At 43.6% G+C, this 14,502-nt stretch overlaps 1 protein-coding gene across 1 annotated transcript in view; it reads right to left on the bottom strand.

The window, feature by feature from the left end:
* Positions 1 to 1,421: 1,421 nt before the first annotated feature.
* Positions 1,422 to 14,502, bottom strand: part of LOC307247278 (uncharacterized protein) — a 31,730-nt gene continuing 18,649 nt past the window's right edge. Inside the window, exons 14-20 of the mRNA XM_080023391.1 lie at positions 13,764 to 13,803; positions 13,603 to 13,654; positions 11,666 to 11,774; positions 9,852 to 9,935; positions 9,243 to 9,360; positions 4,722 to 4,812; positions 1,422 to 3,462 (exon numbers count right to left, since the gene is read on the bottom strand). Of these exons, the coding sequence (XP_079879517.1) occupies positions 3,388 to 3,462; positions 4,722 to 4,812; positions 9,243 to 9,360; positions 9,852 to 9,935; positions 11,666 to 11,774; positions 13,603 to 13,654; positions 13,764 to 13,803 (569 nt within the window). The 3' untranslated portion in view covers positions 1,422 to 3,387. The remainder of the gene's footprint in view (positions 3,463 to 4,721; positions 4,813 to 9,242; positions 9,361 to 9,851; positions 9,936 to 11,665; positions 11,775 to 13,602; positions 13,655 to 13,763; positions 13,804 to 14,502) is intronic.

The raw sequence follows: 14,502 nt of genomic DNA, 5'->3' as shown, positions 1-14,502 counted from the left end.
TGCCCCGCCCGCCCAGACACCGCCCACCCACAATGCCCCGCCCACCCACAGACACCGCCCCATCCGCCCACAGACACCGCCCACCCACAGACTCCGCCCGCCCATAGACACCTCCCACCCACAGACACCACCCCGCCCACCCGCAGACACCCAGACACCTCCCACTTTCAGACACGCCCCGCCCACCAACAGATACCGCCCACCCACCCGCAGACACCCAGACACCTCCCACTTTCAGACACGCCCCGCCCACCCACAGACACCGCCCACCCACAGACTGTCCCCTATCGAAAGGTTGCTGGTTGGATCCCAGGCTCCTCCTGCTAGCATGCTGTAGTGTCCTTGAGCAAGACACTTAACCCCTCATTGCTCCTGATGGCTGCGTCCGTCGCTGTTTGAATAATTGTAAGTGGCTTTGGAAAAAAGCGTCTGATCAATGACTAAATGTAAATGTAACAAAGCACACCCCAACATTGAACTTTAACGAAGGGGCGACCCCCCCCCCCCCCTCCTCTGCAGCTAGATTTATTATTATTATTAATATAGTTATTAATTTACTTACGGGCTTTTCATGTTGACACAGAAAATACTGAGTGATATGTTGGATTTTAACAAAACACAAATACACATTTTCACAACACAAACAGCTTCACGGTGCTCACAACAACAACAACAACAACAACAACAACAGAGCGTTTAACCAACAGACAAAAACATGAAAACAACAAACACCAATTTCTATGATTAGTTTTACAACACGTTACTGTGGAGAAACTTACACTCTGCTGCAAACGCATTCCAATGGAGCAAAGGTTTGAATCCCAAAGGGAAACCTTCCATCTCCAAAGAAAGATACGGTGGAAAACCGAGCTTTTCACCACATTTTCAGGGTTTTATCGACTTCTTTAGCGACACGCCAACGCTGACGTGAGAGACTAGAAACAGGAGGTGGCGTGGCTTCCTCCTGGCAACCTGCCGTGGCCAGCGTTACGCGATCGATGCACCACAGGGATTTCAAAATGTAGTTTTCAATAAAATGCGAAATAGCGGTTTAAATACAATATAATGTGAGTTCCCTGGTTTGAATGGGGATTTATTTATTTATTGAGTCTTTGAGGTTCTCACTCCTTTGTTTCCATCGATTTGACAAAATCATTTGAGGTTTCAAAGTGATCAAAACATCAAATAATGAATAAATGTATAAAATTGTTTTTTCTCCATAAAGGCTTCATTCTCCAGACAAGACCGTCACAACTCCATGAATATTCATGTCATATTCCTGTTGTTGTTTTAAAGGTAATTCATTCATTTAACCCTTTCATGTCTTGACCTGGTGACACCGCGGCGTTGGAGCGCCCGTCGAAAAGAGCAAAAAATAAAATGAAAAATTACTCTGACACACACACACAGATTCCAAACAGTTAAATCATAAAAATATCTTTAATATCCTCAGATTCGTTTTTTACAAAAGCATCAATTCATGTCGTCGCAGCATTGGCCCCCTGCTGTTCATACAGAACAACGGCATCAGAGGTCAAATGGATTTTAATGACAGTCATTCTTTAATTGTTGTATTCCAAACTGCCGTCCCTCGGAGAAAACAGACTCCAAACTGTTTCTGCGTCCGTTCACATTCTATTCAACTTGTTTTTTCTCCATTTGATCCAAGGCTTCGTTGGCGGTAGAAAGGCACAGGATTTGAAAAGTTTGGGAATCGCTGGGAAAGTTTGTATTTTCATGTTAAATTTAAATGCTAATCATAGAAAAGTTAGATGACGTCAACAACAGGGCTCTGCATCACTACCAATAAAGTAATACAAATGATTAATAAAGGAACTAAACATTATTATACTACAGTATGTAAATCATATTTGATATTGTTTTTGTATCTTATCGTAGATTAAAAATTATCATTCATCATATCAGAATATCATTTTACTTTGTATTATGTGAAATTTGTACCACATTCCTTGTCAAGAGGTATTCAAACAAGCCCATGAATCAGAAAAAAAAATAAAATCTCCACTCTATCGCCTTTCAGTTGCCCCGCCCTCTTCTCCGCCAGGTGTCAGTTCCAGTGCTTGTATTGGACGGAACAGTGAGGAAAATCAGGGGGGGGGGCAACAACCGGGGAGGCGGAGCGGAGAACTCTTGACCAATCAGTGAGTCGGAGCCAGACTCTGCGCGCGATCAGGGAGGCGGAGCCCCGAATAACTGACCCAATCAGAGAGGCGAGGCTGGGAAGCTCGGGGGGCGGGGCCAAGAATATCGAACCAATCGGGCGCGGAGCTAAAATCCAGGTGTGTTTTTGTCCACATTGGTTTTTAAAGGAGGGAATTTGAACAAACTGAGTTCCTCCGTCTGAACCTGGGTTCATGTTCAGATGTAGGTTTTAACAGGAAGGTGGAGCAAACAAAGCTTGACTCGTTTTGGGGTAAAACCGCGGAACATTCCGGACCCCAGAGCTCCCTCCTGCGGCCCCGCCACCGATGGATACCTCCAACCTGGCAACGCCACCACCTCTGATCCCCCCCCAAAAAAAACAAACAGAACCAGAAGGAAAAATGTTCCTCTCCTCTCGTTCAGAGGATTCTGGGATGTCGCAGCGGGGGGGGGGATGACTCTCCCACATGGAAGAGGAGGAGGAAGAGGAGGAGGAGGAGGAGGAGGAAGGGGAGGAAGAGGAGGAGGAGGAGGAAGGGGAGGAAGAGGAGGAGGAGGAGGAGGAGGAAGGGGAGGAAGAGGAAGAGGAGGAGGAGGAAGGGGAGGAGGAAGGGGAGGAGGAAGGGGAGGAGGAAGAGGAGGAGGAGGAGGAGGACGACCTTTTGTTTCTGCCTGTTTGTAATTAGAGATAAATAAGCTCAGTTGGAATCAGAGGAATCCTCCCCCAGTTTGGTTGGATCCCCTCTGGACCTTCCTGCAGAACAGCTGCGTGGGGACCGTGGGGGAGGACACCGGGTCAAACCCAGGTGACGTGTACCCCTCAAATATCACCAAGTGTGCCGCCCACGCCACGCCGCTCCGCCACGCCGCCCACGCCACGCCGCTCCGCCACGCCGCTCCGCCACGCCGCCCACGCCACGCCGCTCCGCCACGCCCGCTCCGCCACGCCCGCTCCGCCACGCCCGCTCCGCCCCTGCCACGCCCCCGCCACGCCCGCTCTGCCCAGTGGCCTCGGTGAGAGCCTGCCTTTGTTCAGCGCTGGTTGCCACGGTGATGCCGAGAGGGACGGACTGTGGCTGGAAACAAACTAAATAAAAATCAAACCAAAGTTAAACTGTGATCACACGGTGACGACGCTCAGGAGGTTCAGCTCCTCAACGTCTGAACGTCCTCCTGCTTCCCTGGAACTGAACGGGATCCAGGCCCAGATCCAGGTCCAGGGTCTCATGCCACCAGCGACCTGAGGTCTGGAAGCCCTGTGAGCTTCAGGTCCAGAATCATCTGACCATAAGCTTTACCCTGGAGAGAGAGAGAGAGGGGGGGGGGGAGGGAGGGGGAGAGGGGGAGGGGGAGAGGGGGAGGGAGAGAGAGAGAGAGAGAGAGAGAGAGAAAGAGAGGGAGAGGGGGAGGGAGAGAGAGAGAGAGAGGGAGAGGGGGAGGGAGAGAGAAAGAGAGCGAGAGAGAGATAGAGAGGGAGAGGGGGAGGGAGAGAGAGAGAGAGGGAGAGAGAGAGAAAGAGAGAGAGAGACAGAGAGAGAGAGAGACAGAGAGAGAGAGAAAGAGAGAGAGACAGAGAGAGAGAGGGAGGGAGAGAGAGACGTGTAGAGAAGGAGAAAAGGTAAAAATAAACACACCTGTAAAGCTAACATGCTAACATCTGTGTGTGTGTGTGTGTCACAGATTCCTCGGAAGTGTTAAAAGGTTTTTACGAGTGTTCCAACACTGCAAGAGGAGGAAGAAGAACAACAACAACAAAGGGATGATAACTCAAGGTGAAGTTCTTCATTCAAACATTCAAGTTTGCAGTCCAAACCCTTTCGTGACTAATTCTGTAAATGTTTTTGAAATAAGAAAAACGTTTAAACTTTTTTTTTCTTCTAATTTTTGTTTCTGTAAATAATTTTAAAAATGTAACTGTTTTGAAACCAACTTTTAAAAACAAAAACAAACTTCGCAACAATTTTATTTTAACAGATTTTTGTACGATTTTGAGACAAATTTCTGTAACGATTCTTTTTTAAACCTTTTTTCCACTAATTCCAATAAAATGTCAAACTGATTTCTGTAAATAAAGAAAATAAAATTAAAAACTTTAAATTCTCATTCTCAACACATTAATTGCTGTAATTTAACTCATTGTGGAACCTGGAGCCTGAAACAGGTTTAAAGACAGGATGCCGGGGGCCTCACGGGGCCTCGCGGTGCTTTTCAGATTGTTTGCCGTGGAATCGGGGGAAGAAACGTTAACGTGGAAATAAATGAAAAAATAGACTTTTTTTTAAATTGGTTTTGAAATTTGGAATACAAATACAAATACAAATACGATGAGTGCACAAGGTGTGTGTGTGTGTTAGGTGTGTCTGTATGTTAGGTTTCTGTGTGTCAATTAGGGGTGTGTGTGTGTGTGTGTGTGTGTGTGTGTGTACTTAGCGTTGTTTGGCAGTGAAAGTGTGTTTTATGGAGGTTGTGCAGCGGTGTGTGTTGAGGTGTGTCATCGAGATGTAATTTCCTGTGTGTGTGTGTGTGTGTGTGTGTGTGTGTGTGTGTGTGTGTGTCACCTGGGGGTCGCTGCGCAGCGAGGCCACTCCTCCCCCTCCCAGACAGCGCTGCAGGACGAAGTTCAACCCTTTGATGCCCGGCAGCGTGTATCTGCAACACACACACACACACACACACACACAGGAAATTACATCTCGATGACACACCTCAACACACACCGCCGCACAAGCTCCATAAAACACACTTTCACTGCCAAACAACACTAAGTACACACACACACACACACACACACACACACACACACACACACACACACACACCCCTACCCAATAAAGGTCTTGTTAAACTGGAGCTGAAACATATGGTACCAGTGTGTGTGTGTGTGTGTGTGTGTGTGTGTGTGTGTGTGTGTGTCAGGTCTCGCAAAGTTGGCTGTAACTGTGTGCTGTGGTTTCAGAAAGTGTGTTTTATGGGAGTCTGTGTGTGTGTGTGTGTGTGTGTGTGTGTGTGTGTAGTAGGTTCCAGAGAACCATTTCAGCCGATGGCCACGGCCTTGACAGTATTCACACGGCGGCCATTTTGGCTCCTCCAGGGTGGAGGTTTCCGCCCGGAAGACAGGAAGTCCGCAGCCACGCCTCCGTGTCAAACCTCCGGTTAGAAAAGGGTGGAGACACCGTGGGCCGTCGTCACGGGCCAGGGGGCGGGACCTTGCACGAGGGGCAGGGCCTGGACCACGGGGGCGGGGCCTGATGCCACGGGGCGGGGCTTGTAGCTGTCCTACGACCAACATACTACCTGCAGTCTAGTGAACTGACGGGACGACAACTCCATCCGAATAATTACATAACAATAATAATAATAACAACATATAATATATATATATAAATATAATATATATCAGTTGTATCTCTGTTCAACTGCGCCCAAACCCGGTAACACCCGCTAACATCCGGCATTTGTCCTCAGTGGGAAAGGAAAAGCCCGGGTTTCATTCTGCTTCCTGGATGCCCATTCACACTAAAACAAAACGGCCCCCGGGGCATCAGGGGCCAGGTGTCCGACTTAATTCAGTAAAAACTGGATGTTTTTCTGTAAATACTTTATTTGTAATTAATAAATCTTGCACTTCTATTTCCCGACCAGACTTTAATACGAGGCTGTTTATTATTATTCATTTATTTTATTGTTTATAATTATGAATTTTTATTCACAAGTTGTTGTTTCTTTTCAAAGATTAGTTTTTTGATTACCTGTGGACATATATTTAGTTGACACATTTTTTATTTTAAATAAGTGCGAGACAATAACATTAGTGTTAAATAAATGTTCATTTAAGTTCAGCAATTATGTCTCATTTGTTAATATTATTAAATTGTTGTATTTTATCATATGCAAAAAAAATATCTGCATTTATATATATATATATATATATATATATATATATATATATATATATATATATATATATATAATGCAGATTTTTTAGATATTAGTAACAATGGAATAGATATGAATATGGAATAGATACTAGTAACAATGGAATAGATACTAGTAACAATGGAATAGATATTAGTAACAATGGAATAGATACTCGTAACAATGGAATAGATGCTAGTAACAATTGAATAGATACTCGTAACAATGGAATATATACTTGTTACAATGGAATAGATACTAGCAACAATGGAATAGATACTAGCAACAATGGAATAGATACTAGCAACAATGGAATAGATACGAGTAACAATGGAATAGTATGAGTAACAATGGAAGAGATACTCGTCACAACAGAATAGATATAAGTAACAAAAGGCGCCGTCTTGCGCATTTCTAAAATGGCCAGGAGGAGCCAAATAAGTTGAAAAAAACCTTTCATGAAGGAAAATTAGATTTCTCCAGATTCGTGTTCCTTTGTGTTTTTTCTTTATCTCTCAACGTATTTTCAAAACTAAGTTTGAATTATAAACAGTCGAAAAATGTTCAACCGTGGAGTTAAATATTCCCGTTAGATGACATGGGGAAACACAGTTCACTTACTGAGATGCTGAACAGCGCTGAACAGCGCCGATCGATGGTTTCCTTTAAAGCGAGCGTCCAGGTGAAGATCATTCCTCCATATTCCATGCGATGTGAAGTCACAATGTGAAACGCTTTTGATGGAGTTCAACCTTTAAATCGTACTACTTTTACACACACAAAGGCACTGCTGTGAAATGGCGAAGAACAAGAACTTCGTGTCACGCACCTACGTCACTCCGTAAACAGACGGTTACAGCGCAGCGCGGGGCTGTTTCGGTCTCACTTGTCTGTGAAAACGTTCTTCTCCGTATCGTTATGGATTACGTGAAGCGGGTGGAGGAAGCTCTCAATCATATCTCGGACATCAATCTGACCAGTGCGATGGATCCAAGTCAGTGTTCGCAGCGTGTACTGGACTTAATTTTCCGCCATGAGAGTCAGTTCTCCCACAGCGCTGCTGAATGTGATAATACTTGGAGAACATTTCAAACAGTGGATTTCAAACTTAATGTGATGATGAATATTTTCAAGAACCACCGGAGTAGACCGACGATACGCCCGTTGTTGTTACAACGGAAGAAGTTGATGACGTGATGAAGTCCGTTGAGGTTGGTGACAGATTTACAGATTTCAGATTTTCTGAGACTCATATTATTGACAGATTCTACATTTTGTTGTGTTGTTCGTACTTATAAACTCCAAAATAATTCCACTTTATAAAACATGTTTTTTCTTACTGTTAAAAAAAAAGCTTTTTTTTTTTTTTTTTAAACAAAATTAGTTGTGTTGTTGAGCTGTTGGTGATTGGCCCATTCAGCAGTGTGTTCAGTAGCCATGCGGCTGTGTTGGTCCTCCAACCCATCTGCATTGTGGGAGCTGAATGAAGCTGGTGTGGGGAAAACTTTGAAGGTGATTATCTCAGAATCACAGTTTGCCAAACCCTTGTCATTAACAAGTCAGAGCTTTAAAGATATTTGCTTGATTTGCACAAGTGACACCTCGCTTGGAAGCTCTGATTCTCCACTTTCAAATGATGCAAAAAAATAAAAATCTCGAAAGCCGCCGAAACCCTAAAGTACACGGTGGGTCACATATATATTAGTAACAATGGAATAGACACTGGTTACATTTTGACGAGTACAACTAAAATAGCTACTAGCAACTGTTGGAATAGCAACTAGTAACTTTGCTGTGATTGTAACTAAAGCTTGAAAGCTTGCGTGTCACCACCTCCTCTGGTTTTCCTTCAACATGTTGACGATTGGATTTCGTTCGTACAAAAGCGACAAACAACGGAACAACATAGAACCTTTTCAAGTTGTACTCGCACGCTCCTTTGTTTGGTTTCTTTTTTTCACTTTTACAAGAGGACGGGGATGTGAGTCTGTGTTTAATATTCGCTGCATTTCAGCCTGGAGCAGCTGTTTCACACTTTAACGAGCTTCATTTCCAACAGGCCGAGGCCCCGGGGACCGTGTCTCCCTTCTTCTCCTGTTGGTTTTCTTTTCATTATTTGGTTAATTTCCTCAGTTTTTCATGCATTTATTTGATTGCATGATTTTTTTTGAAAAATAAAAAGTTTAAATAAATAAATAAATGTACTAACTTTTTGTAATGAATTTCATCTTGTCTTGCATTAAAGTGGTAATCCATCCCACAATCCCATGAGAACGGTTATAATATCTTCTCCCCAGAGTCCAGGTTTCCTCTATCACTTCCTCTATCTTCACTTTCTTTTCTCCAAACATTTCCTTCATCTGATCCACTGATTTGTTTTGTTTTGTTTTTCGTGATCACATGAGGAGGCGGGGGACATTTCTTTTTTTACTTTTATCTTTGTGTGAATGTTACTGCTTATCCAGCGTTGACTGAGCTCAACCCTCCACGCTGCTTTAGATAATTCAGTGCGGCTGTGACGGACCACGCCACCCACAATGGAAAACAGCAAAGAGAACAGAAACACATTGAACGGCTGTTTGTTATAAAGTACCAGATAAATAAAGTATCAAATATGGGATTTTTTTTTTTTTTAACTAAATAATCTCACAGATTACCACTTTAATGTCATGTATGCCTTAAAAAGTATTTCCTCAGGTATTTCAATTTTCTGGACACGTCAGACTGATCTGATTGTGATTAGACCGAACACACACACACACACACACACACACACACACACACACACACACACACACACACACACACACACACACACACACACACACACACACACACACACACACACACACACCCAGCTGGAGGCTGGGTGTGTGGGTGTGTGTGTGTGTGTGTGTGTGTGTGTATGTGTGTGTGATTTCTTTAGAAATGTGACAGGGAATGGATTACTGTTATTGGAGTGAGTTAAACAGAAGTGACGCACACATACAAACACACACAAATTGTTTTCGGACGCACTCACCTTCTTTCTTTCTTTTTAAACACAAACACAATGAATCTCTCTTCCTCTCTCTGTTTAACTCTCTTTCTCTCTCTCTCCCTCCTTCTCCCCCCCCCCCCCTCAATGTATCTGCCTCGCTCTCACCTCCTCCCCCCTGTCTCACCGTGTGACGGCATCCCTCGTTCCGGGCTGGATGAGGTGAGAGAAGTACTCCTCCACCACAGAAGGGGTGAGGTGCTTCTTCAGGTAGGGGAAGAAGAGAGGGTGGCGGGCGATCACTCCTGGAGAGGGGGAGGGGAGGGTAGAGGGAGCGAGAGAGAGAGATAGAGAAGGGGGCAGAGGGAAGGAGAGGGAGGGATAGAGGGAGAGATTTGAATTTCACAAAGTCCCTGCAGCAAGATGCTCAAATCATAGTCACCTCAAAAAAATCAATCAAAAAAAAGCAACACAAGGCAAAAGTAAATAAAATAAACAAAATCTCATAATGTTATAAACTTTATTTGTTATATATACTTTGCTTTTTTAGTTGCGTCTGTGATGGACAGTTCTGCATCTAGAACGACTGCGTATCAATATCATATCAATGTGTTTCAATGTTGTGATTCTTTTAACATCATCCATAGATTTCCACTTTAATGTGACATCATGAAACATGTTCTAAAGATCAAGTGTTTCCTCAACGATTTTAATTTTCTGGACACATGAATGAAATAATCCAACGTTCAATCTGTGTGTGTGTGTGTGTGTGTGTGTGTGTGTGTGTGTGTGTTACCTATGTTGGCAGAGTCTCCCTTGTCTCCACTGCGGGTGAAGGCCAGATCCTCCAGCCTGTAGCTGTGAGGTCCACTGGGAAGCTCTGAGACAAACACAACAAGTTTGAATTATTTCTTCTATAATTGTTTATTTTTTATTTTTTATTTGTATGTATTTTTACATCATTGGTAACAAGTTATGAAAAAACAACATTGTCATATGTTATTTATTGTACTAATTGTAATATGTTATTACTGTGAGTATGAGGATATATTATTTTAATTGAAAATAACCCGCAATGTATTTGAGGACGTATGTATATGTACTGTATATATAAATGGTAGGGGATGGTAGCTCAGGCGGTAGAGCTGTTGGTCTAGTGATCTAAAGGTTGCTGGTTGGATCCCAGGCTCCTCCTGCTAGCATGTTGTAGTGTCCTTGAGCAAGACACTTAACCCCTCATTGCTCCTGATGGCTGCGTCCGTCGCTGTTTGAATAATTGTAAGTCTCTTTGGATAAAAGCGTCTGATCAATGACTAAATGTAAATGTAAATGTAAATATAAACATAAATATAAATATGAACATAAATATAAAAATAAATAGAAACTTAACCATAAATATAAACATCAATATAAATATAACCATAAATACAAATATAAATATAAACATAAATATATAAAAATATAAACATAAACATAAATATTAACTTAAATATAAACACAATATAAAGATAAACATCAGTATAAATAACCATAAATACAAATATACCTCTGTACATGAGGAAGACATGACAGTAAGTGGCTCAGCCTCAACTTAATCAGGTAATCTAGTTCGTCCTCATTCGTTCTGCTTTCCACCGGCAAGACGGATGTCTGATAGTCAGTCCATACACACGGGTCCACACACGATAACACACACAAACACACACACACACACACACACACATGAAGTATTTTTGTGGGCGGAGCTGAATAAACAACAGAACCCATCGTTTGTTTTTTTAAATCAGCGCCACTTGATGGACGGCTTTGTTTGTCGCACATCCATTGTTTAGTCATTATTACTTCATTATGGACTTTGGTGTCTGTCTGTCTGGGTGTGGGTGGGTGTGGGTGGGTGTGTGTGTGTCTAAAAATGCTCCTCACAGTCACCAAACAACCGTGAGCTGCTTCCATTTAGTCCTGATCAATTCAATTAAAACCTGCTTCACTGCCGTGACCAGGACGGCCAAACCAACACGTATCATTAAGTATAATATTAAACTTACACGTCATTAAGAAAATACAACAACGTCAAACGAATAAACCTCTCTCCAGCGAGCTGTGTCAGAGCCTCCGTGGTCGTTCACATGGCCCCCTGCAGGCAGACAGCAGCAACTGCACGTCAGCCCTCACCGCTCGGGGGACGTGAAGCTGGATTATGTTTATATGAAATACATTTATCTCGAGGTCGTGCGAGAACCGTCGGAAAATACTGATTTCCAGAGAAAAATTACAGTGAGCAAACAGATTTAGAAGAAGTCAGCGATCTCAGCGATAAACCAAACAGAAGAATGTAACTTGTTGATGCAGAGGTTTATTGTTAAGTTGAAGGATCATTGTATATTACCAAATGTATCCATGTGTCGTTAATTTTTAGTATTTTTGTACATTTTCTATTAATTTCCACTTCATTATTATTATTATTATTATTATTATTATTATTATTATTATTATCATTATCCGTCCATGCATCTCTTTCTCCATCTGTAAAAATCACCTTGAAATTACAACTGTAAGCAGCCTGTGTGTGTGTGTGTGTGTGTGTGTGTGTGTGTGTTCACTCGGACTCACCTGCATCGGCTTCCTCCCCCTCTGAATTGGGCGTGGCTTCCTGCCACGCTGCATCAGGCCCCGCCTCCGAAAAGGTCTCCACCAGCTCTGCACCGACGTGCACGTGCACCTGCAGCACAGGTCCTCCATGTTTATGAAGTCATCCTGTCTCACCTGTCAAAGCTACAACCACGCTGAACCGCTTTACTGTTGAGAAACTTACTGCTCAGCTGCAGAAACTCACTGCTCTGCTGCTGAAACTCACTGCTCTGCTGCAGAAACTCACTGCTCTGCTGCAGAAACTCACTGCTCTGCTGCTGAAACTCACTGCTCTGCTGCTGAAACTCACTGCTCAGCTGCAGAAACTCACTGCTCTGCTGCTGAAACTCACTGCTCTGCTGCTGAAACTCACTGCTCTGCTGCAGAAACTCACTGCTCTGCTGCAGAAACTCACTGCTCTGCTGCTGAAACTCACTGCTCAGCTGCAGAAACTCACTGCTCTGCTGCAGAAACTCACAGCTCTGCTGCTGAAACTCACTGCTCTGCTGCAGAAACTCACTGCTCTGCTGCAGAAACTCACTGCTCTGCTGCAGAAACTCACTGCTCTGCTGCAGAAACTCACTGCTCTGCTGCAGAAACTCACTGCTCTGCTGCAGAAACTCACTGCTCTGCTGCAGAAACTCACTGCTCAGCTGCTGAAACTCACTGCTCTGCTGCAGAAACTCACTGCTCTGCTGCAGAAACTCACTGCTCTGCTGCAGAAACTCACTGCTCAGCTGCAGAAACTCACTGCTCTGCTGCTGAAACTCACTGCTCTGCTGCAGAAACTCACTGCTCTGCTGCAGAAACTCACTGCTCTGCTGCTGAAACTCACTGCTCAGCTGCTGAAACTCACTGCTCAGCTGCTGAAACTCACTGCTCAGCTGCAGAAACTCACTGCTCTGCTGCAGAAACTCACTGCTCTGCTGCTGAAACTCACTGCTCTGCTGCTGAAACTCACTGCTCTGCTGCAGAAACTCACTGCTCTGCTGCAGAAACTCACTGCTCTGCTGCTGAAACTCACTGCTCTGCTGCTGAAACTCACTGCTCTGCTGCTGAAACTCACTGCTCTGCTGCAGAAACTCACTGCTCTGCTGCTGAAACTCACTGCTCTGCTGCTGAAACTCACTGCTCTGCTGCTGAAACTCACTGCTCTGCTGCAGAAACTCACTGCTCTGCTGCTGAAACTCACTGCTCTGCTGCTGAAACTCACTGCTCTGCTGCTGAAACTCACTGCTCTGCTGCAGAAACTCACTGCTCTGCTGCTGAAACTCACTGCTCTGCTGCAGAAACTCACTGCTCAGCTGCTGAAACTCACTGCTCTGCTGCTGAAACTCACTGCTCAGCTGCAGAAACTCACTGCTCTGCTGCAGAAACTCACTGCTCTGCTGCAGAAACTCACTGCTCTGCCGCAGAAACGTACTGCTCTGCTTAAGACATATAATGTACTTCTCAAAACTCATAACATTGTCAAAGTCCTTATATGGTTGTAAACTGTGCATTTCATCCGTTTTTTTTTCAGGCTTTACTAGCTACATACTAGCGCTAACGTAAGAGACTAGAAACAGGACGTTGCGTCGCTTTCCACTGGCAGCCAACGTCAGGTTCTGGATGTACTGAGGTAATTACAATAAAATAGCTCTGTGTTATGACTGTTATTACAAACTAATTTAGAAAATACACCAAGACACGTTGACTAATGCCACCTTTCAACAGAAAATAAGTGAAAATAATAAATGTCCATTTTTTTATAGTTAAGTTATTGTTATAAAAGAGATTAGTTCTATTTTTTTTAAACTACAAACTATAACTATTTTCTAACTATATAACTTTTATTACATATATTTCATAACTTATATTACAACAAGTACTTATATTTCAATATTTAATATTTGTATTACTTTAGAAAAAGTGTTTACCTTCAGATCAGACTTTGGATGGAGGAAGAAAAACGGCTTCAGGACCGGAGAGCTGAGAGCACAACGACACAGAGTGAGGAGGGTTGAGGGTTCTAATCCCTCCCTAGTTTGAAGGGCGGAGCAAGCCGCGAGCAGGGTTGTTGGTTCAATTCCTAGCTTACACTCTTGGACGCCCGCCAACGATCCCCATCAGTCCAGGAGCTGGAGAGAGAGGGAGAAGCAGAGCGTATTTACATGTTATTTATAACAACGTGTTTAATTGACCGTTTGTTACTTTTTATGTTGTGATTTACTTGTAGATCCCCTGACCCACCCGTCCACCTCCCTATGCACCCACCCACTGACCTCATGTACCTTATACCTACCTATCCACCATCAAACTACCGATTAGTGACCTACATACCCACCTACTTATCCGGCTCCGTTTGACTTCCTCCACACCAAAGCACAGAAAACAGAGTTTTTAAGAAACCCGCCTTTTCCAAAAGCTCCGTTGGCAATTCCTTCAAACTCCATTTGCGTGTGGATCCAGACCACGTTTTCAGAGACGTCTGTGTCATGTGCACGGGCCCTTCAGGGTTTTCAACGCAGAGAAACTCATCTAGAGTCACACACTGCAGCTAGGGCAGGGACGTTCAATAGTTTCCATCTGCTTCCCCAAAGACATTTGACATTTTCCTTAATTCCCAGCGATTTTTCCATGATTGGAAAAGGGTTTTGTGAATTTGTGAAGCCATTAAAGGGTCTTGGAGTCAAATTGAGTTCATGCTGAGTGTGTATGTGTATATGTGTGTGTGTGTGTGCGCTTATGTGTGTGTGTATGTGTGTGTGTTGAACTCCTCACTATAAACAGAAGTCCAATCTAGAATGTGGGGTCACAAACTTCCCTTATCAACAGTA

Source organism: Zeus faber, assembly GCF_960531495.2.
Source record: "Zeus faber genome assembly, chromosome: 22".
NCBI classification, from domain to species: domain Eukaryota; kingdom Metazoa; phylum Chordata; class Actinopteri; order Zeiformes; family Zeidae; genus Zeus; species Zeus faber.
This window is presented reverse-complemented; position numbering and strand designations above follow the sequence as displayed.